We start from the raw sequence: 23,491 nt of genomic DNA on the forward strand, positions 1-23,491 counted from the left end.
TAATGCTAAAACTTTTGTTAACAATTAAAACAAAGCTTTTTATAAACACTTTAAAAAAGTTTAAACGGGTTTTTCCCGAAAAGTGCTTAATTTTTCGGTGATTTTACCTTAAAATATTCGATTTGGAATTAGATGAATAAGAACGTATTTTTCATGAGCTACAACTTTGTTTTTATTTGATTAATAGACTTTACTTATACACCATTTTTGGGTTTTTTATAAGCTACACTTTTGCTAAGAATACTTTTTTCGATAAAATATTTACTTTTTGAGTTATTTGCGAAAAACCGTCTGAAAACGTAGTTTTTTTGTCGAAAAATCAACATTTTCAATGGCAAATAACTCGAAAAGTATCGATTTACGTAAAAAACTCAATAGAACAAAAGTTGCTTAAAATCAGTTAGTTTATCTATTTCCGGTCTTATCTTGAACGTATGTTTTTTCACCCCCGAGAAGGGGTGACTGTCACCCCCCAAGTAAAAGCAACCAAAGGAACAATTTCAACTTTGAAGTGGAGGGTAAGTAGAACCTAAATCCAAATTTTAATGCAATTCGGAGTTGCCCCTGAAAATTACACGGTATCGCCGAATTTCCCGTTCATTTACTGGGCTACTAGGTAACATCTATACGCCGGCTATCCAGAAAGTACATTACGTTTTGAAATAGAAAAAAAAAACAAATAAGAGAAAATAGTTATTTTCCTAACTAGAAAGTGATACTTTCACGCACGAGACTGCCGTTGACCCGAACGACGCGATAGCGGAGTTCGGGCAAGCAGTCGAGTGCGGGGAAGACACTTTCCGCATGAGTTAGGAACAATATTTTTTCTAGAGACGTACGTTTGGAAAAAAGCCACAAAAAATAGAGTCATATCAATTTTTATTTAGGAGTGAAAATACACAAATTAATTCTTTGACAAGGTTGTCAAAACCAAACTTTCAATATAATGGGTTACCACGACGACGATATTGGTTTTCATGACGACGATTTAAAACCATTGTAATTGTCTACTGATTTGACTTTTGAATATTTGTCAAAATAATTTGATTTCATCGAATTATTGCGCTAATTTCATTAAAACATGAACACAATAAGATAAATTTGATATAAATTAGTAAATAATATCTACTATTGTGTTTCAATTTATCAATAAAAGATAGAATAAAAATTTTAATTTTTTTTAATATAACGCGGGCACATAAATTTGGTACACCCTGTATATTGATTTGTAAATATTTATTAGAAGTTAGCTTTCAACGCAAAATGGTTTCTCCTTAATGAATTTTTCCATGAAGAATATTAAAAACATTTTTGTAAATAAAAGTGAAGTGAAAGTTATTTAGGATTAGTATTTTAAACCGATTGTTTATTACGGGAAATATAGAAGCCATAGGTAATTAGTTCTTAGAAAATTAAGGTAAAGAAAGTTTGGAATTTTTAATCTTTTTGTTTAACCCCGAGTAAATTTTGTAGAATTTCCCGAAAGTAATTAGTATGATCGTAGAAATATTTTTGAAAGTATGAGTGGGTGTTTCGAATGAAAAAAAGAATGGGGAAGAAGAAATGTCTCTGATTGGTTTAGGCAATTTGGAATGGGAAGGAGAGAAGTTTGAATTTTCAGATAGTTTTGGAAAGAGGGATTATTGTATACCGGCAGCCGAGAGGAGCAGTCAAAAGTTTTCGTGAGTAGTTCAGAAGCAAGTACTAGTGGTTGTGTTTGATAAGTGAGAGTAGCTGAAAAGTGAAACGAGAGACAAATCAAATCGAGAAGAAATACCTCTTTGATTCTGTAAAGTCCAAGAGAGTAAGTTACAAGAATTATCGTTATTAAAATTATTTGTGACACCAAGTAAAAAAGATCCTTGGGTCTCAGGAGATGATTGTTGAGAGAAAGAGAGGAGAGAGATTTGGAGTTTATTGAACGAGTCTTGGTCAAAGGAAGCCTGGCTTGTGTTTTGGAGAAATAGTTGCTGGTATCCTGCTGGATTGTTTGCTGAGAACGGAGAGGGCTTTGATTGGTAGCCTAACATAATCAACAAGGAGGAGCTGTTTGGGTCAAGAGGAGACATCATTGTGTGTGAATCAAAAGGTCAGTCAATAACCTATGTGATAGATTTTTTTTTATAATCAGAAGTTAATTTTTTTACGTAAAAGCATATGAATTTAAGATTCCAACATTTCAAAAATTTAATAGGAAGTATAAGTAATTTTGCGAATACCAAATTTGTTTGTTTAGCTGGGTTTATTAATGGTATCAAGAACAAAGCGATAAATATTTGTTTGAATTAGATTAATTTATATGGTAAAAGTTTCTTTTGGACAGTTATGCCCACAGAATTTAATTGATAAATTTACAGAACATTGCTTTTGATAATAAAGGTAATTGTATGTTTTTATCTATGATTTTTCTATTTATTTCCTTTTCCTATTTTATCCCGATAAGGATCAACTTAGAGATACTGAAACCACGAGAGAAGGTAAGTATAACATAAGATAATTTAGACATTTTTTTTTATTACAAAAAGGCACCCTGAGATTCTTTCTTAATTTTTATGTATGATTTGCGTTAATTAAATAATTGATCAAGTAAATAATAATTAATATAAAAGTAATAAGAAGCAGATCATAACACTACATATTAGTTTATTGCATGTATTATAACATATTATAATGCCATATTAGAAGGTAGAAAAAAGGAATGGTTGAAGGATGGATGAAGTGGAAAGAAGCGAGTGGTGTGATGTATGACAGAAAAATTCCAATGAAGCTGAAGGGAAAATTCTATAAAACAGCCATAAGACCGGCTATGATGTACGGAACTGAATGTTGGGCAGTGAAAAAGAAAGAGGAAAAACGAATGCATGTGGCGGATATGAGAATGCTTAGATGGATGAGTGGAGTGACAAAGAAGGATAAAATTAGAAATAAGTATATTAGGGGAAGTCTAGGTGTGGCACCAATTGATGCCACAATGAGAGAGCATAGGTTAAGATGGTTTGGTCATGTTCAACGTCGAGACGTTAATCACCCAATACGAAGAATAGCTGAAGTGCAGATTCCTGGAAGGAGTAGGAGAGGAAGACTAAAGAAGACCTGGGGGAGACGATAAGGCAGGACATGTTGGTAAAGGGGATTAACATTGACATGACCCAAGATAGAATTGTGTGGAGAAATGCAATTAGGGAAGCCGACCCCGCATAGGGATAAGGCAAAGAGAATGATGATGCCATATTAGAAGGTATTCTAATTTCCCGCACCCCGTGCGGGAAAATTTACTTTCACGCACGCCGTGCGGGAAAGTGCAACTTTCGGAAACGAAATGTGTGCTAGAAAGTGGCTGTTTAAGCACGGCCGTAGAAAAAGATTTTATTATATACTGTTATGCTCTGTATTTTCTCTCCGTTATGAGATTGATCAGCATATTCTTATTTTATTAATTCATTAATTATTTTAATTACTACTTATGGAAAACAAAACCAAAATTAAATAAAACTTTCCAATAAAATTTATTCTCAGGGCTAAATTATTTTAATGTATTACCTTTGGTTTATGGCTTCTAATATCTCTAGTTGCTTACTTCATCCAGGACAAAACAGGAAAAATAAATATACTGGATGTCATAGAAATTCTATAAATATTATTTATCGCCAACCGTCACTAAAGTAATTCATTATTGTACTCATTTGCCCTCATTTGCGGCAGTAAAGTAACACTTTATTGTACTGAAAGAAGAATTTTACTTTACCTGCCGCGATTAATCAAATTAACCGAGATTGAATGTAAGTGGCCGATGGCAGTAATCGATTATTATTTGAGTGAACTTAAAATTTATTTACTGTAATTATTAAAAATATTGTACAAAATTTACGTTATTCTTAATTAAGTTTACGTCAAAAAGTGAAATTCTGTACTATTTTGCAATTACTTATATTCATATAAAATAAATCAAAACTTTACACGTTTTTAGTAATTAGGTATTCAATATTGATAAACAACTATCGAGAACGAACATCGAAATTGGCCGTCATGCAAACGCATTATGTCATCACTGTCATACGAAATGTTTATTTTGTCTAAAATTTAAAAAATTCTTAAATCTTAGGTTAGGTATTAATTCAGATAAAGTGTAAAATTGTGTTTTTGTTAATTCGATTATATTAGGACGGTGATAGATCTTGTTAGTAAATAATATTTTATAAAAATATAGGTATATTATATTTATTTAGATTTTCTACGATTCGTCAAGGGAAAAGCCACTGCGGGAGGTAACAACTGCGGGGAGTTCATAAACACTGACGTAACTATTTGTTATTTTTAATTTTGGGAATTATTTTAAGGAATTAAATTAGTTTAATGTTTAAACAAAAATACAATTAAGTAAACTGTTTAAAATATATTTATTTCGTTGAAATCATAATAATAGAAGTATACCTTCTTATGTGAGTACAAAGTACACACACTCTCTTTTCATTAAAATAATGTTAATGTTTTTTATGACTGGCGATAAAATTTTGTATGCACCACGTCAGTAAAAACTCTTTCTCGAACTCGTCTGTTACTCGCCTCGCTCGCTTCGCTCCCTCTGCTCGCAATATCAGACTCGTTTGATAAAGAGTCACTTTACTGACTTGGTACATAAATATCTATTATTTATCCAATATACCATAAATGTAAGATTTAAATGTATGCTAAAACTCAATTTTGTTGCAACTAGTTCGTATCTAATAAATTAATCTTTAATTCTGCTATCTCCTTTTTTAACAAAATTTTCATTTAAATAATTCGTTAGACTGTTCTTACCATTATATAAAAAAAAAACAAAATTTACTTTTCACCTTTTGAATAGATTACTTATTTCTTCTTTGAATTTATGAATGACTAAATTATGCTGTACGACATAAACTCAAATCATAATTTACTCTGCTCCAAAATACAAATTAAATTAAAGAAACTAACAAAGCCAACTAAGCCTAGTAAGATATTATATCTCGACCCCCTTAAAAACACCCAAACGCGCGAACACATAGCACAGCAGATAAATAGTAAAATGCACAGAATATCAAATATACCAAACGAAAACAGAACTATTAACGAATGTTGGTACGATATTCAAAACTCGATTTTAGAGGACGTAAGGGAATCTTTAAAAACACCTACAATGTTCAAAAAATGAATGGATGAACCAAGAAATTCTAGACTTGATGGAAGTTCGACGAAAATACAAAAATAGAAATATTATCAAATACCGTGAAATTAACAAACTCATAAAAAGAAAAATTAAACAGGCCAAAGAATCCTGGCTCGAGAATTCATGTAAAGAAATAGAAGACCTCCAAAAAAAGCATGACAGTTTCAACCTCCACAAGAAACTTAAATATACCTCCGGAATTAGAAAACAGAAAAATGCTCACGTACTTAAAACCGCAGACGGAAAAATTTGTGATCACGAACAACAGTGCAAAGAATGGGAGAGACACATCAGTGACCTTTTTGACGATGCTTCTCGAGAAAATGCTCCAAATACCTGTGACAACCAATTAGACAGAGGTCCCAGTATACTGAAGTCAGAAGTCATAAAAGCAATACAACAAGCCAAAAACAATAAAGCACCTGGACCAGATCAAATCCCTGTTGAGCTACTTAAACTTTTGGATGAGGAAAACATTACCTACTTGACTACTTTCTTTAACAAAATTTACAACGAAGGAAAAATACCAGATGATTGGTTGGAGTCACTGTTTATAACATTACCAAAGAAAAGCAGGCCCACCAAATGCAGCGATTTTAGACTAATCAGTTTGATGAGTCACACACTTAAGATACTATTACGTATTATAAAAAACCGAGTATTCCTTCTGTGCGAAACTAGAATCGGTAATAAGCAATTTGGATTTAGAAATGGTCTAGGAACTAGAGAAGCACTATTTTGTATGCGCGTTCTATTACAAAAAAGTTGTGAATTCCGAAAGAACGTTTATGTTTGTTTCATCGACTTCGAGAAGGCATTTGACCGAGTACAACATGATACACTTTTCGATTGCCTGCAGGCAGCAGGACTTGACCACTACGATATAAGACTGCTGAAATACTTATATTACAATCAAGTAGCCTCTATCCAAATTGGAGACAGTCGTACTGAAAAACTGCCGATAAAACGTGGAGTACGACAAGGTTGTGTTTTATCACCCACCCTTTTTAATCTGTACTCTGAAGAAATCTTTAGGGAGGCTTTGGATGACAGACAAGATGGAGTAAGGCTAGGCGAAGAAGTAATCAACAATATTAGATACGCTGACGATACAGCCATTCTTGCTGAAAATTTACAAGATCTTCAGACACTACTAAATCTAGTCAGTGAAGCAAGCTATCGGAAAGGCCTTAAAATCAACATTTCAAAAACAAAGTGGATGGCAGTTGGAAAGATTAATATAGATCAAGGTCAGCTTTCTCTTGATGGAGAGGAGTTAGAACGGGTAAATCATTTCAAGTACCTTGGCAGCTGGTTAAATGTAAATTGTGACTCTGATGAAGAGATAATAACTAGGATCGAAATATCACGGAAGGCTTTTATGACCTGGAAACCAGTTTTATGTAATAGAAACCTGTCGATGAATATTCGAAAGAAGGTGCTGAAATGTTATGTGTGGTCTATCCTATTGTATGGTTGTGAGACATGGACGTTAAAAACCACAATGCTAAACAAAATAGAAGCATTCGAATTGTGGTGCTATCGACGAATCCTAAAGATATCGTGGGTTTCGCACACTTCCAATGAAGACGTTCTTCAAATGATAAATTCGGAACGTCTGCTCATAAGCATCATAAAGAGGAGAAAAACAGAATACTTCGGCCATATAATTAGAGGACCTAAATACCATCTGCTTCGCCTTATAATACAAGGAAAAGTGGAGGGAAAGAGATGGATTGGTCGAAAGAAACTTTCATGGCTGCGTAATATTAGACAATGGTGTGGCTGCACAGTAGAAGAATTATTTCGCGCAGCAGCCGATAGAGAGAGATTTCAGGAAATTGTAAACATGATGACGGCCAACGTCTGAATACAGACACGGCACCTAAAGAAGAAGAAGAAATTATGCTGTAGAACTGTTCAATAAAAATAAGCAAATATGGTATGTGATATATAACAACTCTTTCCGTTTCACAAATAATCTGACTAACATTTTTTCTCTTCTTTACTACTTCTCATTAATTGTGTAGTCCACGATTCTCCCACACGTGCTCCTAGGATGCTTCCGGATATCTACACTCGCTCGAAATCTCGAATCTTCCCTCAGTTTTCTCTCTGCTCGATATCTTGTGCACATTAATACCAACCGGCTGCTCGTTCTAGACAGAAACAGAAATCTCTTCGGACACAAGGAGATAACTTCTCAACTTGATCAACGATTTCGTTTCAACACGATTCTGCTTACACGGCCGCCAACTTCACCACTTTACACCGACTTCTTACTTTTCAAAAAACTGGACTGCTCCCTCGAGATGTTCATTACACAGTGACCTTTTTTTCTCCTCAAAACCAGACTCAAACACTCTATTCTCCCTCCATGCGTCTCTCTCGCCAATCACAAAACATCCTCTCTACCTATTACATTCCTAATTTCATTTCTTAAGAACAAATTATTTTTGTATACAACTTTTCCCTTTTGTCAAATTCCAGGAGATACCAAAATTACGTTTGTGTTTCTACATGCTATAAAAAAAACCGATATTCTAAAACTCAACAATTGTGTTTACCGTCTTTCCTTCTAAGAAGCATTTATAAACATCCTATTGTTCACCTCAAAGCGAACACATGTACTTTCTAATCCGACCGTATTAATTGTTAAAGTCCGTTCAAAGAAACATTAGTACCGAACGATTTTCACTTTCTACGAAACACTGCTTATGACTAACTAATACTACACTCAGGTGCAAAAAAATCGATCCACTAAAAATTTGGTCATTTTTGAAGTTTCGAATTTCCTAAACCTGTTGTTGGAATTTACTGATTTTTTTACCACGTTATAGCCTTATTCATTGACAATATCGCTGTAATAATATTGTTGCTAGACAGTCAAACTGTCATTGTATACCGGGTGTACGAATCAAACAGTGCCTTTTTCTCAAAGTTCGCATCACCCTGTGGACTATTCTAGCATTTATAAAATACTGAAATTAAAACCTAACTATAGCCCCAGGTTTTCTTAACATTTTGTCTTTCGATTCATTCGCTTATATTGGATAATTAAAAAGTTAGGTACTTTAACAGCTGGCCATGTTCGTCATCAGTACAGGGTTTTTTTGAAATAAGTGCGGCAAACTTTAAGGGGTAATTTTACACATGAAAATAATGACAGTTTGCTTAATAATCATAATGTCCGTAAACGCTTCGTTTCCGAGATACGGGATGTTCAATATTTTTTTACAAACTGACAATTTATTTATTGCTTTAAAACCAGTTTTTTTTGTGTGAATTTGATGGCTATGCCCGAGCCAATTAGCCAGACATTTTGTTATTTTAAAAACAAACAAATTTGATTTTTCAATCAGAGGAATTATTTCTGTATTTCAAACTCTAAATACATAACAAACTAACATTATTATCTACAATTATTATCTAAATAATACTCTGTTGTGGTTGTTCATTTTTTTTGTAAATTTTTATTCTTTTTTTTTGTATTTTTTGTTGTATTTTTTTTATATTGTTAATTTTTGCTTTTTCTGTTTTTTTTTTTTTAATCTACAGGGTTTAAAAAAAAATAACAACAAAACGAACATGTTTGTTTTGTTTTAACAAACATGCCTGCTTTGTTTTAACAAAATTTCTTAAATACAGGGTAAATTTTATTGCTACAATCTATATTTACAGTTTTTGATATGTTCGTAAATTGTTTTTAATATATTAATATTTTCAGAAAATATCAAATTGTTTAGGTAGACGGGAAGTGGAATTTTTAATATATTAAGATTATCATAAAATTTGTTTATATTTACTGATTGATGTGAACATTCGAGGAGAATATGTAGTAGATCACCTTCTTTTCCACACTCACAGTTAGGTGACTCTGTGAGACCCAAACTGTACATATGAAGGGGGGTAAGAGCATGATTACATCTCAATCTATTTATAACTCTTATGAAATGGCGATTTGATACAGAATGAAACCATCTTTTAATGGGAACTTCAGGCTGCATTTGTTTGTAATTACTACCAGTTCTGGTGTTTCGATAATACCTTTGCCAATTTTCTTGTTGGTGTCGTCTACTAATAATATCAATATCCGAAATGGGTAGTAAGTTCATGGGAAGTTCTTCGCCTATTTCTAGGGCGGATGTGGCTAGCCTGTCTACTATTTCGTTACCCCTAATGCATGCGTGTCCCTTTATCCATGATATAATGACGTTTTTTCCTAAATTTGCAATTTTATTATAAAGAGTCATAATTTCCAGTTCTATATGATTGAGTTGTTGGGACTTATGTAAGTTAGTTAGTTTATCAACGACACTCTTACTGTCTGTAAATATTATGCAGCTATAGGGTTCGTTACTAAATATGTGTCTTAAAGCAAAAAGTATCGCTATCATTTCAGCGGTGTATATCGATGATTCACAAGGCAATTTGAATAGGTAATTTTTTAAATCCACTTTGAATATTGATTATTGCACATCCTACTTTGTTTTGTACTTTGGATCCATCTGTATAGTAAAACTGATAATGTGGCCATTTATGAAGTATAAATGATTGAAAAACGGCTGGATTTAAATTAATATCCATAAAAAAAGTATTAATTTGTTTTGAGAAAATTTCTTCTAATACATGGGAATACATAGGTGAAACTTGATTTTCATATGTATAGAAAGTACTTCGGTATTGAGATATTTTCAAGTAACTATCTACAAGAAGGGTGGTAGATATTTTCAAGTAACTATCTAAAACCAGTTGAGATATGCAAATCAAATTTGGTGGGTTTTAAGACGTAGTTATTGCACATTTTTTGACATACAATAATTAAGAATTTTATATTCACCATTGGCGTGCGTACGGGTAATATTATGGGTCATAATACCCGTTTGCGCGCCAATGGTGAATATAAAATTCTTAATTGTATGTCAAAAAATGTACAATAACTACGTCTTAAAACCCACCAAATTTGATTTGCATATCTCAACTGGTTTTAAAGCAATAAATAAATCGTCAGTTTGTAAGAAAAATATCAACACCTCCGATCTCAGAAACGAAGCGTTTGCGGACATTATGATTATAAAGCAAATTGTGATTATTTTCTCATGTAAAATTACCCCCTAAAGTTTGTTACACTTATTTAGAAACACCCTGTACTGATGACGAACATGGCCAGTTGTTAAAGTACCTAACTTTTTCATTATCCAATATAAGCGAATGAATCGAAAGACAAACTGTTAAGAAAACCTGGGGCTATAGTTAGGTTTTAATTTCAGTATTTTATAAATGCTAGAATAGTCCACAGGGTGATGCGAACTTTGAGAAAAAGGCACAGTTTGATTCGTACACTCGGTATACAATGACAGTTTGACTGTCTAGCAACAATATTATTACAGCGATATTGTCAATGAATAAGGCTATAACGTGGTAAAAAAATCAGTTAAATCCACCAACAGGTTTAGGAAATTCGAAACTTCAAAAATGACCAAATTTTTAGTGGATCGATTGTTTTGCACCTGAGTGTATTTACAATTTTTTTGGCCATATACAGGGCGATGAAAATCTACGATCTCGTGGTCTTTGACATAAATTAATTTTCAAAATTTTTCCCATAAAAATTATATAACAATACATTTGAAAGAGACACTCAAATACTATTTGCTACATAATCTCCCAACAAATTCAGGCACTTAGCATAGCGGTGAACTAGCTTTGAAATAACATTGACATCAAATTCTGCCGCCTGATACTTCAACCAGGTGTTCAACGCCGTCCCGTAGTTGCGCATCGTCATCAAAGCGCTGCGTTGCAAGCCAGGTCTTCATTGCTCGAAACAGATGGTAGTCGCTAGGTGCATGATCCGGACTATAAGGCGGATGAGGAAACACCTCCCACTTGAATTGAAGAGACAAGTTCATCAGTCGCAAAGCTTGGCCGTTCGACCATTTTTGAATTTAATGCACCATTGACGCACTCCACCTTCAGTGATCACATTGTTCCCATAAACAGCACAAATTTCGCGATAAATTTTAATTGGTTTATTGTTTTTAGCCAACAAGAATCGTATTATCGCACCTCACAACTGGCGAGGTTTTCAATCGCGACACACATTTCAAACAGTTCTTGTAAAATAACGAGAAGAGACAGTAGAGAGATTGCAAATTTAACACAGCCTACGTTGCGCTATTTACACCGCGCTATTTTGACAGAATTGACATTTCTCAGACGTGTCATAAATACAGATATTGCTCAACATTTTGGTTGCGGTATTTTTGCGGCTCGATTAAGGTTAGTTGTTTGTCTAATTTGTATGCAATTTTTGATGCAGATTTAGAAGCTCTCATTTTGGCCAAAGCTAATATTATGAAGAAGACATCGAGTTTATCATATTTCATAACATTCTGGGAGATGAACATTTAACTTATTACTATTACATGCTCAAAATAAAGAATTTGATTTAAAAATTTAAATGGAAGGAAGGTTTGAATTTTATTCTAAATATCGAGCAAAAGAAACAAATGATCCCTTGAGTGTTCTTAAAATAAAAGGTTTTCCAGTTGTACTCTTCATGTTTTCCTGAACTAGGAAAGGATAGGTCAATTGATTTTGATCTAAAACTTATTTTAATAAACACAAATCGTCATTAGACGTAAATCTGATTCGTTTGCTACTGTCTGAGGTACTCATTTTAGAAAATTATTACAAATAAACTCGGTTTGAATAAAAGAAAACAACAAACATAACCTGAAAAGAAAATAGCGCAACGGATACCGCACAGCGTAACGGCTCCCTTAATAACGGCAGGCACTATTTCCAATAGCGCAGCGTAAGCCTAATATCACATCTGCGCATGCTCTACTGTCAAAATAACGCGTGCTGTAATACAGCAAGTGCAAAAGTGACTGTGCAATATCTCTCTAGTGACTTCTCACTAGCACTGCTGGACAGCTACTGAACGGAGGAAGGCCACAATGCTAAGATGGCCGCGCTAGCTCACCCCTAGAGCTACAGATCAAAACATAATGAAATTTCTGGATAGCCCTCGTATTTCTAAAAAAAAATTATTAAGGCCATCGGTACATAATACGCAAATATTTTACAGCTATCCCAACTTTTTCTGTCTTTACACGGCAAATTATATGAATTAAAATTCTCACTGGTATGGATATGTAAACTTTACTTGACATTGTCATCAATAACTTTAAAGATGGCTTTGGAATGTTCTTGGATAACTGTTACTTGTATAATTAATTGCCTTAATTGTTAATTCAGTTAATTAATATAATTTTTTCACTAACTATGTATTCAGTGATTGTAATAATTTATCTACTGTACAACAAAAACTAATAATCAATCGAGAAAAGAGGAAAAGTGATAAAGTGATTTTTTAATAATATACTGTTACTATGAAACGCTTACAATTTTGAACATCTTTAACAACAAAATACTTGGATCACTGAATATATCCTGGTGTATTCTCTGCTTGGATCTTCCATAAATAATAAACAATAAATAACTTTTTATTAAGTTCACGTCTTAAATCAATTATTTATCAAATACACTATCAATATTATTTAATCAACAACTCAAAATATTCCCGATGCCATGTCAAATATTTAAAATTGTCACTGCCTGACTGACAATATGCTGACAATATTCTATTCGACTGAGTGCGTTGTATGACAAAGATAGACTTGGAAAATATTACCACCGACATTGTGTTCATTTTTGTCGAATCCTGAAAAAACCAATAAATATTTTTGAAAAATTTAAACACAGAATGAAAGACTAAATTATTACCGAGGGCCGAAAGTCCCTTAGAATAAATAAAAAGTTTATTTTGAATGAGATATTTGAAATTAAAAATCACACTAAATTTTCTCTTAGTTTTTCACCCCTGTAGCTTATTAAAATAAACATTATAGAAGTTCTCAGGGACTTTCGGCCCTCGCTAATAACGTAATCTTTCATCTTGCGTTTAAATTTTTCAAAAATACTTATTAGTTTTCTCACGATTCGAAAAAAATAAATCCCATTTGAATAGCATTGGAGCAGAAACTACGTACCCATCCCATTAAGCTCGCTTTTATAATTTCAACATCTACTAAACTATTATTAGAATGTATAAGTATCGAAAAAATATAAAATGTTCCAGACCAGAAGCCTTTGAAAATGGTAAAAAGGGGAAAAAATGGTAACAGAATAGTTCAGAGAAATAAGAAAAAAAAATATCCTGTTGGTGACACAACCCCCTCCAGGCCGAAACCAAATTGTTTGAGTAGTATGGACATGTATAATAATAACCTATATGTTTCCTGCAGCCGATTTTGATGATATACATAGTTATAAACAAATGAAGATCAAAAAACGGTAAATTTTCGCCTATTTTCGTCTATTACCAAAAAGTTGAGCATTTTAAACAAATTTGAGAGTAAGAAACTCATAAATCGTATAAAAAACTTTAATATGGCGTTCGCTGAATATGTCTATCCTTATTTATTGCGTAGAAAATTACAAAATAAATCATAAATTTTGAGTTTTTATAAATATTCATAACTTATGTAAAAATTAACTTAGAACCTTCTTATTACACTGAATGCTGATACTTCTGGTGCTTAAATCATAACCCTAAATTTTAAAGCAATTGGTCGTATAGTTTAAAAGTTAATAAATTTGTTTATCCCAAATTTTTTTTTTTTTGCAACACTACAACTCAGAAAATGATGAAGTTACAGTAATACTTTGGATAGTTTATGAAAGAAGAAGATTTACACTATTAATTTAATTAAAAAAAAATGACAAAAAATAATTCTAAATATTGCAAAATTATTTTGCCAGAACATGTGAATTAATAAAGGGAGGGGGGGTAACTTTGTCCCTAAATGTCCTAGGACAATTGTTTTTCTTTCTAAATGTGTATAAAAATTCAGTCTTTCTAAATATGAAAAAATAATTTTTCTACGGTAACGGTTACAAAGTTATTCTAATTGTTTATAAGTAAGCTAAAAATCGACATGTTTTTGCAAGATAATTTTACACTGTTTAAAAATACTTTCTGTCATTTTTTTTAAATTAAGTTAATAGTATAAATGTTCTTCTTTCATAAACTGTCCGAACTGTTACTGTAACCTCATAATTTTCTGACTAGTGTTCCAAAAAATGAATTTGGGATAAACAAATATAATAACTTTTAAACTATTTGACCAATTGCTTTGAAATTTAAAATATAATTTAAGCACAAGAAGTCTCAGCATTCCGTGTATTAAGAAGGATCTAACTTAATTTTTACATAAGTTACGAACATTTATAAAATCTCAAAATTTATGACGTCTGCATATGCAGTCATCTCGACAAATGTGTTAATAATGTGAACAGTATCAAATCAAGAAAATATGAATAGATAATGCAACTAATAGATTCCACAATCTGAAGCAGTAAATACCACAACAATAAAATGTATATATCGAGGAGTTCGAGCAAAAACCTGTTAACTAACAAAACCATTGTTTAGAGATAATCACGAATAAAGATTTTAGGAAGTTTGAAGAAGATTTAAAATCGTCATAGGAAATTTTATCAAATATTTGTTATAGCCAAATGGCAGACAATTTAATATTTAGTTAGAATAATTTATTGTAAGTTTAATTTATAAAACCGTATTTACAAAGAAAAATAAAACGTGATATTTATCGGGTTTTACCTCGTTGAATTAGTTTAACATTTGACTTTATTGGTTTTTATTTTGAATTTTTTTAATTATAAAATAAAAGTTAATTGTATATTATTTCGACAAAAATAAATTAATCTACATTCTTTTTAGAAAATTAAAAGGTAAAATGTGTCTTCTTCCGATTCTTCTCACATCATTACGTCTGGAATTCGTTCTACGATATAATTACCGTTTTTCAAATTTGTTATTCAAGCATGCACCTCTTCTGGAAAATATTTTCTTGGCACATCTTTATCAAATCCGTTTTCTTTGCTTCACTTATTGGAAAGGTACTTTTATATAACTTTGGTAAATTGCCTGGAGTTGGTAAGTCTATGGTTGCTTTTTGGGATGAAATTGTTTTAGCCTTTTAGGGCATAGAGTAGGAGTTTTTTTTAATTCAAACCAATATCTTCTGACGCAAACCAATATCTTCTGACATGACAACAAAGGAGCGTGACAAGAACAAGCAAATAAGAAAAATGGCAAAAGAAGAAGAATTAAAAGGAAATAAGGTGAAAATTGGGTACAATAAAATAACTATAAATGGCAAGATATGGAAATGGAATAAGACTACGAAAAAACTAGAAGTAATAAATCCAAAAAACGAATAGCAGGAATTGAAGGCGACATGAAAACAAACACAACGAACCTGGCAAATAAAATTGACACGAATAAAAATACATATATATGAAGCTACAAATATAGCGAGGAACAAAAATGGTGGGATATATAAAAATACGGAACATAAGAAAAATGAAAAGGAAATCATAAAAATGGCTACATGGAACGTGCGAGGTATTAACGGTAAAGAAGAGGAAATAATTGAAGAGATGAAACTACAAAATATAGACTACTTGGGAGTAACTGAAATAAAAAAGAAGGGTAGAGGAATAGTAGATCTAAATGAGGATTACCGCTTATATTGGTCAGGAGTGGACTTAAAAGAATAGGGCGCGGGAGGTGTAGGCCTAATAGTAAGAACAGAAAAGACAAATAACATAATAGGTGAAAGATAATATAAACGAAAGATTATTGGTAGTGGAAGTAAAACTAGAAAATACAAATATAACCAGCATAATCGTAGCATATGGGCCAAATGATAATGCCAAAAAAGAGGAAAAAGATGAATTCTTTGAAATATTACAAGCAGAGATGGATAACGAAGGAGAAAACATTATATTAATGGGAGACCTAAATGGTAGAGTGGGAAGAGACAATAAAGGGATTGAACGATACCTAGGGCAACATGGAGAAGAAATGAAAAATGATAACGGAAACAGAATCATAGACCTATGTATAGCAAATGATATGGTTATAACGAATTCAAAATTTATGCACAAAGACATACACAAATATACTAGAGAAATCCCATCGAGAAAAGAAAAATCCATAATAGACTATTTCCTAATAAAAAGAAAAGACCTAAAGATGATAAAAGACGTAAAGGTAAAAAGAGAGGCTGAAATCAGCAGTGACCATTACTTGCTTATAATGGAACTAAGGGTGCACACAAATAACACAACAGAAAAAAGAAAGAAGATAACTAAAGAAAAAATAAAAAGCTACAAATTAAGAGAAATAGATAGTAAAGAGGAATACCAGAAGAAGTTAACCAAACAGTTCGAGACTATAAAGGCAATTAACACAGGAATAGAAAATAAATGGAAGCAATTTAAGGAAATCATCTTGAAAACAGCAAAAGAAGTATGCGGAACAACTAAAATAACAAACATATATTCGAAGAAAAGTAAATGGTGGACAGCAGAAATACAACGTAAAGTGAAAGAAAAGAAAAAAGTATGGAAAAAGTATCTAAAAACCAAATCGGAGAACGATTACGAAAAATACAAAATGGCCAGAAACGACATTAAACAAGAATTTAAAACGGCAAAAAAGAAGTCTTGGGAAGATTTTGGACACAAAATGAATGAAAACTATTTTAATAACCAGAAATTGTTCTATGGTACATTGAAACAGCTAAGACAAAAGAAATCACATAGATTAAGAAATATAAGAGATGAAGAAGGAAATATATTAACTACAGAAAGAGAAATAATGCAAAGATGGAAGCAGTATTTTGAAGAACTAACAGTATGGAAACAATATCAACAAGAAAGAGAGGAAGACATGATCGAAAATACAAAGGAAATGCAACAAATGACAAAAGAGGAAATTGCAGAAGCCATTGACAAATTAAAATTGGGAAAATCTCCAGGTCAAGATGAAATCACAGCTGAAATGTTAAAGTACATGAGTGAAAATTCAAAAGGAAAATTCCGAGAACTACTAAATGAAATAATCACAGCAAAGGAAATACCATCTGATTGGAAAACAGATATACCACTGTGTTTAAGAAGGGAGACGCAAGAAATTGCGAAAATTATAGGGGTATTACATTGACAAGCGTTCCTGCCAAAATATTCAATATAATAATTGAAAAAAGGCTAAGGGAAAAACTAGAAATAAAATTAGAAGAATCCCAGCATGGCTTCAGAAAAGGAAGGAGTACCCAAGATCTGATTTTCATATTGAGACAAATAGGAGAAAAACTATTGATGAAAAGCAAAGAGATACATATATGCTTTATTGATCTGAAAAAAGCTTTTGATAGAATAAGAAGGGAAGATATATGGAAATGTTTAAAGAAAAATGGAATAGAAAAGGATATGATAGAAATAATTAAAGCCTTGCATAAAAATAATAAAATAAAAATAAGGACGCACAATCAAGAATCTGATGAATTCCAGGCAAAGATAGGACTAAAACAAGGCTGCGTACTAAGTCCATTACTTTTCTCAATGGTACTAGATGACGCAATAAAGCAATGCAAGGAGAAATCTAAAGACATGATATTGGGAAAATGGAAAATGAACAATGTACAAATACAAGAATTATTATTTGCAGATGATATGGTATTGTTAGCTGACACGGAAGAGAAACTGCAACAAATAATAAACACTTATATAAAAGAACTAAGAAAAATGAACATGGAAATAAACACCGATAAAAGTAAAACAATGGTTATGGCAACTACAAAAAAAGTGATAAAAATTAAGGTAGAAGGACAAGTAAATTGGAATTGGAAAAGAAGGACAAGTGTTGGAACAAGTAAACAGCTACAACTACTTAGGTACAATTATTGAAGAAGATGGTAAAATATACAAAGAAATAAACAATAAAATAGGAAAAGCAGGGACAATTTATATACATTAAGAAATACGTTCTTTGGAAAGAAAGAGGTACCCAAAGAAGTCAAAACACAAGTGTACCAAAAAGTGGTTCGACCATCAATCATCTATGAGAGTGAGTCGTGGACGCTAAAAAAGAACAACAAAAGAAAAATCAAAGCTACAGAGATGAGATTCTTGAGAAAAGTAGAAGGGGTCACACGAAGAGACAAAATAAGAAACGACACAATAACTCAAGCTCTAAAGATAAAACCCATAGAGACAATTATAGGGGAACGACAGTTAGGATGGTTGGGACACATCCATAGACTAAACGACACAAGAATAACGAAAAAAGTATATGAAGTCAGAGTACAAGGGAAAAATAAAGTAGGTCGCCCAAGAATGAGATGGGAAGAACAAGTTAGACAAGAAGCAGAGAAGAGAGGACTGCAATGGAGTATGCCAAAACAATTAGCTCAAAATAGAACAGCATGGAAAAGATGTATCAAAGAAGCACCACAAGATTAAAACATATGGACAGAAAGATGGGTCAAATAAGTAATTTATATTCATTAAAATTGTATTGTTAAAATAAGTATTGTATAATTATTAAAATATATGGAAATGTAGATATTGAACTAGTTGTAAACAGCCCAACACCGAAAGGTACGAATGGGCTTAATTGAATAAATAAAATAAAATAAAATCTTCTGATATTTTTATTAACTGGTTATCATTTTCCGCTATTGTCTTCTTTAGAATATCATCCGGTAGAATCACTGTTAGCTACAGCATTTATTATATCATCTGAGAATATACCCAGCGTTTTTTAAAATCTTTTGACACACTGGAATTCATTCATGGTTAGTGTTGGAAAATTCTCGAGAATGAAAAGTCAAGAGAATATTATCGATATGAAGAATTTTCTGAGAATGAACCCTATGATGCACTTAGGGATGTTGTTAAAGATGAAATAGAGCATTAAAAATCATGAAATTATATACAAAATTATGAGATGAAATAACAGTGTTCTTTATATACAAAAAAAAATACAAAAACAACAGAAGAAACAAAATTTATTTGATAAAAAAATGAAATTTTCTTCTTAACAGCAAATCATGGATGTGGTGATCTAATCTGAAAAAGATGAGGCATTAGATTCAGAATCTATTCCTATCACTAGCTCATCCTTGTCATCTACATTCTGCATTTTAATGTACTGATGAGAAGTTGTGGGATTTTGTTTTTAACGAGTCGCCAGCTCAGTCATACAGAGTTCAGCAGTGCCTAAGCCGGTTTCTTTTAGAGGAGTGGATAAAAAAACCATAAGAACTGAAACTTCTTTCAGTCGCTGCAGTGGATGAAGACATGCTTATGCTTAATACATCAACTACTGTTTTAGTTAATTTTGTTCCGAAACATGTACCTGTCAACCATATGATTTGGTCAATTTTTCAATAGGTTTCTAATGAACACCATTCTAAATATTTGCATGTTAATATAACACCAAAACAATAAATACTGACACTGTAAACACCCTATTAGCTACCTACTGGTTCATGGCATTCTCCAGCATAGGCTACTTAGATTTTGGGGGATTTTATCTAAAATCGCGTGATTCCGCGGCCAGCCAAAACGAAAAAGCATTTCCGGAGCGGCAAGTAGGTATTTGGGCTTCAAGAATAATAATTTTTAGGATGCAAAAATATTCTAGGTGAAGGTTTTTGTAAATACATATAGAAAATTCTCCCCGAGAATTTTCTGGCCAAGAATATTCTCGTTCTCGACTAGACTACTACTACTAGCCTCTCGTAATTTCTAAAGAGTTTCAATAGTTTTCAGACAACTTTTCAGTACACTTAAATTTAAATTTACTACAATTGATTTGCTGTGGTACCTTGGAAGCTCTGAGTTTGTTTTTCATTATAAATATTGGCCCCATTCTAACCTCTTTTTTGTTTTCGTAATATTTAATTGTCAATTTACGCCATCTTTTACTGGGTTTTCGCAGGAAAAAATGTGCTGAAATTTAATAAACTATCATAGTCTAAAATTCTTTATCGGATTTTCGCATAAATATATTTTGTCAAAATGAACAATTTTGTAATCTTCATCTCCGATAAAATTAATTATCAGTTTTTTAACTTAGAAATATTTCTAATAAAATTAGTAACTTTACACAGGAAAAGAAGGTAAATGATTCTACCGGATTCTCATATTATAAATATGTTTACAACAAAGTATTTTTATCAGTAAAGTTATATATCGAGTTGGCGTTATTTAAAAATATGAGTTAACGGTTTTTATCGTGTTTGGTTTTTATTAGTTATTGTGCTTAAAAATGTTAATATCAAATAAAAACATTTACCAGTGGTACGAGACGTGTTTTAACTACAGCAGAAATAAAAATACCGGATTTCATAATTTTAGGATTTATCGGGTTTTCGCTCGAACCCCTCGATATCTAACTCTCAGAGAGTACAAAAAATATATATTTTTTCATTTATGCACATACGCTAACATTGTAGATGGCACCAAAGTGGAGGCCACGAAAAATGATGGCGGACAGTTAATCTCGGGATTGGGATATCTGAAACAAAAAAATCGTACTGCAGTTGAAAAAGGAAGGTTTCTTAAGTGACAATTTACCCCAATTTGACCAAAAAATAAAAAATAAATATTTTTTAAACATGAAAAACTGAAAAAAACCAGCGATTTTTTCACAAAAATTTTTCAAATTTCCATAAAATCTTTTTTTTGTGGAATTTTTCAATAACAGTGGTAAACTGTCACGTAAGAAACCTTCCTCTTGCAAATGACGTACGATATTTTTGTTTCAGAGATCCCAATCCTGAGATTAACTGTCTGCCATCGGAATTTTTTTTTTTCGAGGTCTTCACTTTGGCGCCCTCTACAATATTAGTGTACATACATAAATGAAAAAAGATATATTTTTTGTATTCTCTAAGAGTTAGATATTAATATCTAAAATGTTTTCTGTTCATTTTTATTAAAGGTTCTGAGGAAAAAAATCTTGAAAAGATGCTTATTTTTGGTCTTCTAATGTGTACTAGTACCTTAAGTGTGGCTGATATGATGAAAGTTATGACCATCAACTTAAGGCCATTCACTTAGAGTGACGCATGTATCATATAAGTATATCTCTCCCTCTCTTGTCATTTCCCTATTAATGAGAATCATGATTTCCTCCAATATTCCTAACAAAGTGTTGCACAAGTCTTTTAGTATATCTATTTGATCTTCTGCGATTAATTTAATACTTTCTGCTGGTACTTTCTTCTTCTTTTGTTATACTGGGCTCAGTTTCTCTACTGTTTCATAGTTCTATGTTTCCTGTTTGCCTCTCATCTTTAAATAATTCCTGTATGTATTGTTTCCATCTCTCTATTTTCTTATTGTTTAGGATAAGTTTACCTTTTTCATCTAATAGGATACTCATGTGGTTTGTTTTTCAGATGCTGGCCAGTGGCCAGTTCTTTTATCTTCCTATATAGATTGAGGTGACCATGCCTTTCCAATAGTCCTTCTATTTCCTCACACTTGAGTCCCATTTTTCCAATAAAGATGTGGCTAGGATACAAAAAGATCTTTCTGTTCACAGTGAGGAAAGATATATGAAGCCATATGACCCTCTTGAAATAGACAATATAAAACATTAGGTAATCTTCTCTTGTCAATAAAATTATGTAATAAACGCCCTAATAGAACACTTAGCAGCTTTTCATGCATTTATCAATATTAATGAATTGTGAAATTACTTCACATGTATTTTAAATTACTATTTGAATCATACAAGTACTTAAATATGGAATAATTTAAAATTGACTACAAGTTCCTTCAGAATTACAGTAGAACAGTAACATATTAATAGCATGGTATCAAACCATCATTTGATAAAAACCTCAATTTGCATATTGTGGTATAGAAAATTATCCAAGAACTATCAAATATATAACAGAAACATTGAACATATTCACGGACAGGTGTTCATATGCAGACAGTCATGTCCCTTTGTAAGTGTCTGCATACACAGTCTGTTAATAATGTGAACAGTATCAAATCAAGAGGGGATATGAATAGATAATGCAACTAATAGATTTCACAATCTGAAGCAGTAAATACCTCAACAATAAAATATGTACATATAGATCAAACTCTCCTCATTCCAACTTACACCGTATTATTTAACGCAGGGAATATTATGTATACTATTTTGTAGAAAGGCTTGCAATTGTTGAAAATCGTAATAAATGAGTAAAAATCGTACTTACGGGTGATCCAGGCACTTGGCTAAAACTAGCACTGAATCTTCTAGTCCTCATTTGCGACGAACCAAACGAAAAGGGCTGCAGCTCTCTATGGAGATAAATCAACAATCAAGATGTTGAATATGACATCAGAATTTACATACCTGTTGGAAGAGGACGGGCTGGTAGTCATTACACTTGTAGATTCATTAATCATGGGAGCACTAGAGCATCTTTTTAGTGTACCAGGTCCACTGCTAGGACTAGGACCATCAATGTCCATAGCTGAGGACTGAGAAAAATTTGAGAATGACATTCAGGAACTGTATCGCCCAATTTGATTTTATACGGAACATTTGATCACTAACACCACTGAAACCTACGACTAATTATATTGCATTTTAAGTTTACTTGTCTATATTATACATGTAATTTATAAAAATAACTAAAATTCGGCTTCCAACATTTACTTTGCCAATGTCAGTTGTCAATTGTGACAAATACTGACAAATGTCACACGTCACACGGCTTCTTCTGTTTAGTTTATGTGAAGTCTGTGAAGTACTGCTGAGTTTATCCATATGGTTTTTCCCTTGGAATATAAAATTAAACCTTTTATATTCAAAGGTTTTCCCTAGACACAGAATAGAAAACAATCCCTAGTCCTAGATAATAAAATCCATATTATAATCCATCTTTTCCTGAACGGTATATGCCTCTTTTCTGTTCTTTTTTAAAAAATAACCAGCCGCGAGTTAACTTTTGTGAACCCGGGATTTGAAAAAAACGTCAGAGTTGACAGTTTTTAATTTTTGCTAAAAAAACCTTATCAAACCTAATTTAATTTGAAAACAGTTGTTAGTTCTTGTTAATTTTTTATTTATCGTTGATAAGAAGTCGAGGTCCGCTGGGATGAACAGCCTCGGCTTCTTTTCGCAGTGAATATCTGTTGGATCTGTTGTGAATTTTGTTGTGTTTGACATTTGATTTTTTGGAAGAAAACTTAAAATAGACAAATCTGTGATTATCGTTCGAGGTGAACGGACGACTTTTGAAACTCATCCAAAGGGTAAGGGCCAAAACTATATTTTCCTGTTAATTTCTAATTTGCATCGACTGGCATAGATTTTAAATTTGTCAATCTGCCGCATAAGATGGA

General features: G+C 32.2%; 1 protein-coding gene across 1 annotated transcript in view; it reads right to left on the minus strand.

The window, feature by feature from the left end:
* LOC114340681 (P2R1A-PPP2R2A-interacting phosphatase regulator 1) overlaps positions 1-22,844 on the minus strand; it is a 64,555-nt gene extending 41,711 nt beyond the window's left edge. The window contains exons 1-2 of the mRNA XM_050661994.1: positions 22,497-22,844; positions 22,357-22,441 (exon numbers count right to left, since the gene is read on the minus strand). Of these exons, the coding sequence (XP_050517951.1) occupies positions 22,357-22,441; positions 22,497-22,648 (237 nt within the window). The 5' untranslated portion in view covers positions 22,649-22,844. The remainder of the gene's footprint in view (positions 1-22,356; positions 22,442-22,496) is intronic.
* Positions 22,845-23,491: the final 647 nt, after the last annotated feature.

This window comes from Diabrotica virgifera, chromosome 9 (assembly GCF_917563875.1).
Source record: "Diabrotica virgifera virgifera chromosome 9, PGI_DIABVI_V3a".
In the NCBI taxonomy this organism is placed as follows: Eukaryota; Metazoa; Arthropoda; class Insecta; order Coleoptera; family Chrysomelidae; genus Diabrotica; species Diabrotica virgifera.